Below are 8,351 nucleotides of genomic sequence, written 5' to 3'. Positions count from 1 at the left end.
CTGAATCTGGTCAATTCTGAGATAAGTTAAAAGATGAATGGAAAATAAAATATCAGGCTGGGCATGGTGGCTCATGCTTGCAGTTCCAGCACTTTGGGAGGCGGAGGCAGGAGGATAGCTTGAGCCCAGGAGTTCAAGACCAGCCTGGACAACATAAGGAGACCCTGTCTCTACAATTTTTTTTAACTAGCATTGTGTGGTGGCGTGCACCTCTGGTCCCAGTCAGTACTCGAAAGGCCAAAGGAGGAAGACCACCTGAGCCCAGGAGGTCGACGCTGCAGTGAGCCATGATCGTACCACTGCACTCCAGGCTGGGTGACAGAGCAAGATCCTATCTCAAAAGAAAAAAAAAATTACATTTAAAAATTTTTTAATGTTTTTAAAGAAAATCTCAGTAAAGGGGAGCATGTAAGAACTGGATGAAACCTTGAATACATTATGATATGAAACCAAGTATATCAAAAGATGGTGCTTGAAAACCACAAATTTTACCACCTGACTCAGACTTATTTATCGTTATTTTATTTAAAATGTTATTGTCTCTGATTAGAAAATACAGTCATGAGGGCTAAAACTTGAAATGATGTGAAAATGCATCCATTAAGCAGTGTTGCCCCACCACCCTCTCCGTCAGTCCTATCTCATGGTGGTGGGGAAAATGAAGACAGAACTCTTTGCCTTGCTTTGCAATCCCTCCTTTGACGGCCTTCTGTCCCAGGAAGCCAATGTTCATTTGATGTGGAAGAGGGACCTGTGTTTAACCAGAAGCTGTCCTCCCCTCGATGCCCTTCCCATGGCTTACACGCCGAAGGGAGAGGAGATGACCAGAGGAGAAATCAGGGGAAGAAAAGGCAATGGGGGAGGCAAAGGGAAAGGAGAGGAACACTTAAAATATACAGTGAAATTTGAGTAGGATTCTCTACTCCAAGACTTCTCTGGGAAAAGTGTCCAGAACTGACCACACAGGTGCTGATGGTAGAAAGAACACAGAAGCAAAACCCTGATCTAGTTGCATTAACTCCATTAGGCCTGAATTCCTCTGTAAAGTGAAGACTGTGGAGGCACCAACTGGAAGATTTCTGTGACCTTCTCAAACTCTAAAATTTTTGTCACTGGACTGTTCCACTTTGAAGGGTCAAGAAAGAAATCTGGAGATTGCAGAAATCAGGGTCAGGCACACACACACACAAATCCAGCAGCATCCTTGGAACATCCTGAAGTCAAGAAAGGCACAGCACTGTCTGCCCCGGATAGAAGGAATTCCAGAAAACAGCCACGAGGTTGGGTCACAGAATTTCCAAAGAGGGCTATCTACTAACTGGGGGTTGATTTCCCAGTTCCTGGATCTTAGCAGTCAACACTCCAGAAGGATTTTTTTCTGGAGCTGCCACCTCCAATTCTGAAATAATCCCATGTTTCAGACTGGGGCTGGAACGGTGGCAAACCTGCAGACCCTGGCAGCGACAGCAGGGCAAGGAAGGGAAAGGTCAGCTGGGCACAGTCCAGTTCTCAGCAGTAATGACAGGTCTAGAAATGAAGGAAGGAAGCTCAGAATGAATGCACGGGGGAAATGGGTTTTGCTGATGCATTTCCAGGGCCGGGCCGTACTCTTTGTTTTGGCACACTTTTCCTGACAAACAGCCAGTGTTCTCAACACATAAATACTAGTCGACGTTAACAACAACAGCATATGAGACCGTTCTCCACAAAGATGCCAGATTGCATGCAAATGGACTGGAAATACCTTGGAGGGTTTCACAAAAATAAGACAAAGGGCAAAGGAACTCTGCCAAAGGAGATGGAGAGCAATTCTTTAAAGATAGTAGGAGGGAGGAAGCAAAGAGCTCATAAATACAAGCGTCTTAAAATGGGACGCATTTTAATCGCGCCTACTGGGTGTCTGCAGCTCAGCTTGGTGCCCCACACAGGAAAGCGGCTTTAAGTGGCTGCCTTTGCAAGGCTCTGAGGCCCTGAAGGTTGATGCCTGGAGTGTCAGCGCCATCTAGTGGAAATATGGGGTATGGTCGCTTTGGACAGCCTCAGCCTAAAATGAAAGGCAGAGACAAACGGTCTATTTCGCATCTCACAATGAAAGATGAGAGAAAGACTGTTGAGTTTTATTTCATCGCCCGTTTAGGTCAAAGGAGATGCCACTTTGGCTCCCAGTCATCAATCAACTGGCAACACCCAAGGACCAGGCTGGGCTCCATTTGCACATTCCATTTCAGCCTGGGTAGGGATGGAGACACTTATAAGAACGGCTTCGGAATCTTCTCCAGTTTGATTCTCAGATGCCAAAGCCTCCAGGCCATGAGCGGTCCCTACTTAAACAGAAGAGCTATCCTTTGGTACCCTCTCCAAAGAAAAGAAAGAGTAAAACTAATAATAATTTTTATAAAGAGCTTATTCATGTGCAGAAGGTGTGAGACCGGAAGATGAGTTAACAGCCACAGCACGGGGAGGAGGGGTGACAGGTACTGCTCAAATGAGCAGCAACCTTCGGCCACCTGGCAAGAACAGGCATTCAGTGCAGGGCTGGCCTGCTGGTGCAGGCTCCAAGCCTCCAGAGACCACTGTGTTTCTTAGAAGGGAAATGGGGCAGGGCATGGTGGCTCATGCCTGTAATCTCAGCACTTTCAGAAGCCAAGGGAGGTGGATCACGAGGTTTGGAGTTCGAGACCAGCCTGGCCCATATAGTGAAACCCTGTCTCTACTAAAAATACAAAAATTAGCCAAGCATGGTGGAGGAGGAGGAGGAAGAGGGCAGGGGGCGGGGAGAAGGAGAATTAGGAGGCGGGTGGGGAGGAGGAAGGAAGAAGGAGAAACAACAGTCCAGAGATGATGCCATTTCTGGGGAAAGAGGTTGCCTTGAGGAAGGCAGTCATGGGGATAAAAGCTCCCACAGATCCTTTTCCCTAAAAAGAAAGCAGGCTGGGTGCAGTAGCTCACACCTGTAATCCCAGCACTTGTGGGAGGCCAAAGCAGGAGAATCTCTTGAGTTCAAGACCAACCTGGGCAACAGAGCAAGACCCCCAACTCTACAAAAAATACATTTTTTGTTTGGTTTTCAAGAAGTGATTCAAATTGCTGCTCAGATTTCAAAACTTGCTGTAACCAGCAGTGTAAAGACCCATGCCTGGATCCTGTTTCATTTTTATACCAACTTGGTAAAAATGCTGTTCTTGACACCCTGTCCTCCCTATCCTCCCTCAAACCACATGTGATCTCTGAAAAAATAAAATTAGCCGAGTCTGGTGGTGCATGTCTGTGGTCCCAGCTGCTCAGGAGACTGAGGCAGGAGAATCACTGAAGCACAGGAGGTTGAGGCTGCAGTGAGCTATGACTGTGCCACCGCACTCCAGCCTAGGCCATAGAGCTAGACCCTGTCTCAAAAAAAATAAATAAATAAACGCCGATCCAGAGTATTTTGTGATTTTACCTTTTACTACTCCTCCCTTGCTTTGTTGGTAGTATGAAGACCAGAGAAGGAAAGAAAAGATGGAAGGGAAGCTGGGCACGGTGATTCCCACCTGTAATTCCAGCACTTTGGGAGGCCGAGGTGGGAGGATCACTTAAGATCAGGAGTTCAAGACCAGCCTGGCCAACATGGTGAAACCTCGTCTCTACTAAAATACAAAATTTAGCCAGGCGTGGTGGCACACTCCTGTAATCCCAGCTACTCAGAAGGCTGAGGCACGAAAATCGCTTGAACCTGGGAGGTGGAGGCTGCAGTGAGCCAAGATCATGTCACTGCACTCCAGCCTGGGCGACAGAGTGAGACTCTATCTCAAAAAAAAAAAAAAAGAAAGAAAGAAAGAAAGAAAGTGGGGAGGGTATATGCATTTCTTTAGTCCCTAGCCTATGATAGATAATATATGTGAAACCACATTGCTTTCTTCTCACAACAAACCTCATTAGGTCACACCTCCTGGGAAACACCAGACAGATCTGTGTCACTATGTGGCCTTCCCCCTTTTCAGTACAAAGCTAGGCTAATCTTGGTGCAAAGCCTACCAACCAAACCTTTGTGGCATATAAACATCCCTAACTCAGCACATCATCCGTTCACCTCCACCTCCCTCGCCTCTGCCTCACTCTGCTTTTTCCTTTTGATGAAAAGCAGAGCGTCAGGCTCTTAGGAAGTAACTCCCCGACTTAGCTACACATTTTTACATGTCACCCAGTTTCTGTGTAGAGGGATTATTTTTTTTTCCCGTAACCAAAGGGAGATTTCCTATTGCTCTGCCCTACAGAGCTGTTGCTTGGATTAAGTCAATTATCACGGTTAAGTATCATGTCTTTGCCGAGAGACATTTGTGAACTAACTCTGTCAAATAGCGGATGTGGGTTTGTCCTCTCCCACAGTGAGACCTTGGGTGAAACATGAAACGGGCTTTGAGCTCTCCTCCCTGCCTTTCCGGGGCTGCCAAACCCCAAGCCAAGGTTGCCACTCCTCTGCCTTGCTGGAGTAAAACCTCAGGCCCCATGACGATCCTGGCTCTCTCACCAATGACAACCTCAAAAATTAGGGGAAACACACTTGTTTTAGAGGCATCAGGACAGACACATGAAGAAGGGTCAAGTACAAAGCCAAAGGAAATGAACTCGAACTTCAGCTCCAACATGAAGCTCACAGGGCAGCCCGTGTTCTCTCCCACAGCGTCTAATGCTCACTACTGGTAACTGCTGCCACCACCGTGAAAAGAGTGGCCATCACATCTTTATTGCATACCCAGGTGAATAACTTATTACACAATGAACACTCCTCCGTTAGGAGACCACGCCCACTTACAGAATGCAGCCGTGAACGCGGTAAATCTGTTTACAGAGGCTGGGGTGCAAGACAGAGAAGTATCAGCCCCAGGAATTTAGAGTAAGAATGATCTGCAAATTCTCCTGACAAGGAGCAACTGGGCCTGCGCTAGTGAGGTCTGAAAGAATTCCTGGAAGAGCGTAGGGGGAGATTAGATCTGGGAATTGACAGCAAGTTTGCGGACGGTGCAAGAAGAGAGGGGTGACCTGTGAATTGGTGCTGGGGAGCTGCTGAGGCCCAATGTGGGGCAGCACCAGAGAGATGAGTAAATGTAGGATGATCTTTTAGCCTTGCCTACCCAGGCAAGAAGGGTTGGGAAACGGGGGTGCCAGCAAGTTGGTTCCAGTGTAGATTCAGGCCAGTGGGTTGAGAGACAGGCCTTTGCTGTTTTTGTTCAGATGTGCAGGTCTGCTCTGGGCCAAGCAATCCTCACAAAAGCCACTGTGAATTAGAGGAGCAGGCCCCTAGAGCTGCGTGAGCCAACGTGCGCTCAGATGACCAGACCTTTAGTTCATGGAAAATAACAGCAAGAGTAAGGGTCTAGGCTGGGAGCTGTGGCTCATGCCTGTAGTCCCAGCACTTTGCGAGGCAGAGATGGGAGGACTGCTTGAGCACAGGAGGTCGAGGCTGCACTGGGCTGTGATCACGCCACTGCACTCAAGCCTGGGTGACAGAGCAAGATCCTGTTTCAAAAAACAAACAAAAAGAGTAAGGGTCTAAACTTGAGTTGCCTGAGACTCCCACTTAAAAGAAGTATCCTAAGGAGGAGAAAAAAAAAAACACCACTGGCCGCTAAGAACCGGAGTCGTGTTAATCCACATCAGCCCCAGCATGGAAGAATTGTGGTTGAGGTGGGAGGGAGGCAAGTTCTTCCCGTAGCGTCTTGTACAGTTTTCTCAGAAGACCCAAGATTTCGCCCACATCCCTTTGAGCTCCCGCTGGATCTGGCGCCCAGCTGCGTCTGTCCCAGTCTTCAGGACAGAGTTAGCTGCCCTCTTTCTTTCCTTCGTAGTCATTGTAAGGGCTCGGCCAAGCGTGGGCCCGTGGGATGGAGAATTCCTTTTGGGGAGGCTGGTTATGAAAAAGAAACAATCATATCGTGAAACCCACTCCAGTTCCTGCCATCTCAACAGGTCTCCAGTCTGGGCAGGAGTCTCAATTCCTTCCCCTTCTCCCAGGCCTCCCACCCCCAAGTCCTCTCTATGCCAAGCACTCATTCTTCCCCACTAACCCCATGAGGCCAATTAGAGGAAAGAAGACCCATTATTCCTTCAAGTGGCCATCTAGGGGCCATCAGAATGGTAACATCGCCTGTTTCCAAAGGATCAGTGTTCCTGAGGGGCTAACGCCTTTGACGAAGAGGGAGAAAAAAAATCACTTACCTGCAGCTGAAAATGTGTGGAATAGGGGGCATAGAGCGTGTCCCCTGTCTCTTCAAAACCTGAAACAGAGGGAGAGGAGAAATTAAAGCACTGGGGCCCCACCTGTGTTCACCCCGTTGTATCACTAATCACAATGTGACATCTTGCCCATTTAACTTCCTGTCTCTCCAGCAGACCTTAAGTTTCTTGGAGGGAGAAAGACTAGGTCCTCAAGCCTAGGACCAGGCACAAAGCAAACACAATATTGGTTCAATGAACGAATAACTATAATGACTAGGGACACCCTTTTTCAGAACTTCACCAGAGCCCCACCTCATCCTAGGACCACTTCAAAAGCACATTTGAAAATGAACCGGGCATGGTGGCTCTCACGCCTGTAATCCCAGCACTTTGGGAGGCCGAGACGGGAGGATCACGAGGTCAGGAGATCAAGACCATCCTGGCTAACACGGTGAAACCCCATCTCTACTAAAAATACAAAAAATTATCCGGGGGCGGTGGTGGGAGACTGTAGTCCCAGCTACTTGGGAGGCTGAGGTAGGAGAATGGCATGAATCCGGGAGGCGGAGCTTGCAGTGAGTAGAGATCGCGCCACTGCACTCCAGCCTGGGCGACACAACAAGACTCCGTCTCAAAAAAAAAAAAGAAAAGAAAAGTCATAAAAACCAGTCATTTCAGATATAAATCTGGCCAGGGGTGTACCTAGAGTGAATCTCACTGGGGATTTACCTATTTCCTTAACTGCCTGACAAGGAAAATATGTACATATTTGTATCATTTTCTTTGGGAAGAGGCAGGATTGATAAGCAACTGTTTTCTGTGTATTTGGGGAAAATCAGAGGCTTGGGAAAGAAGGATAAACACATGCAATCATCATGAATGCAATTCAAAGCAATTCGTTTATTTCCCACCAAATTTACCTGCCCAATTTGCTGAATAAACACTTAAACACCTTTATGTAAGAGATCGTGAAGCACATAAGGATTAACCAGAATGATCCCTCCTTGCAGCTGACGCTGGAGAGTGAGGAACATATGACAGGCCCATAAATAACAATGCAATGAGACAGACCCTGAGAAGAGCATTTCAAAGTCCTACAGATGCACAGGGTGGAGTGAGTACCAGGGGAAACTGGGGAATGCCCGATCCTGGAGAAGGGCAGAAGAGGGAGGCAGCCACGCCAGGCAGAGGACAGACACACCTGGAGCAAAGGCACAGGCAGGAAAGCACGGTGACTTGGTTTATCTGGACTGAGAGCAAAGCTTCAGAGGTTGTTGGTTCCAACTGTGGAAGGGATCAGGAAGGATTTCGATGGGATGGGGTGGATCACGGGACCCAGGGAGGAAAGTGAGCAGCAAATCATGGAGGCCAGAGCAGCATTTTAAGGGAGAAAGCTGACAGTGGTCCATAAAATGAATGAAGGAAGGAAGACTCGTCAGTGAATGAGAACAGGAAGTCCAGGAGTGAGGTGATGGAGTGAAGCCACGCAACGGACAGGAGGGGCTGGGTGGTTCAATAACCTCCCTTCAGACTTCCAAGTGCCCTAGAAATGGACCACAGTTGCAGTGAGTAGCACCAGGAAGTTCCACACCTCAGGCTTAAGAGCAAAGGAAAGACCTATTTTTAGCTGGAGCTAAGAAGGTGGCCTTGGAGGTTCCTCATTCCTATCCCAAAACCACCCACTCCCTGTGACTAGACTTAAAGGTCAGTGTAAACCCTGGAGACCAATGATTAGGTCCCTATGAGCAGGGGCACTTTCTGGCCATCAGTTTAGCCTCTTTTGCTTATGAAAACAACACGAGAATATCTGGCTTCTCACAACTCCAGACAAGAGGAAAATCATTTGTTTCTTTTTTTTTTTTTTTTTTTTTTTTTTTTTTTGAGACGAAGTATTGTTCTTTCGCCCGGGCTGGAGTGCAGTGGCGGGATCTCAGCTCACTACAAGCTCCGCCTCCTGGGTTTACGCCGTTCTCCTGCCTCAGCCTCCCGAGTAGCTGGGACTACAGGCGCCCGCCACCTCGCCCGGCTAGTTTTTTGTATTTTTAGTAGAGACAGGATTTCACCGCGTTAGCCAGGATGGTCTCGATCTCCTGACCTCGTGATCCGCCTGTCTTGGCCTCCCAAAGTGCTGGGATTACAGGCTTGAGCCACCGCGC

At 48.1% G+C, this 8,351-nt stretch overlaps 1 protein-coding gene across 2 annotated transcripts in view; it reads right to left on the bottom strand.

Annotated features, from left to right (window-relative positions):
* Positions 1 to 500: 500 nt before the first annotated feature.
* GPRC5A (G protein-coupled receptor class C group 5 member A) overlaps positions 501 to 8,351 on the bottom strand; it is a 13,375-nt gene continuing 5,524 nt past the window's right edge. For both annotated transcript variants that reach the window (XM_026455798.1, XM_023226175.1), the window contains 2 exons: positions 6,196 to 6,254; positions 501 to 5,890 (listed from right to left, as the gene is read on the bottom strand). In XM_026455798.1, coding sequence (XP_026311583.1) covers positions 5,798 to 5,890; positions 6,196 to 6,254 — 152 coding nt within the window. In that variant the 3' untranslated portion in view covers positions 501 to 5,797. The remainder of the gene's footprint in view (positions 5,891 to 6,195; positions 6,255 to 8,351) is intronic.

The sequence above is a fragment of the Piliocolobus tephrosceles genome, chromosome 10 (genome assembly GCF_002776525.5).
Source record: "Piliocolobus tephrosceles isolate RC106 chromosome 10, ASM277652v3, whole genome shotgun sequence".
In the NCBI taxonomy this organism is placed as follows: domain Eukaryota; kingdom Metazoa; phylum Chordata; class Mammalia; order Primates; family Cercopithecidae; genus Piliocolobus; species Piliocolobus tephrosceles.
The sequence above is the reverse complement of the archived record's forward strand: the minus strand, read 5'-3'. Positions and strand labels throughout refer to the sequence as shown.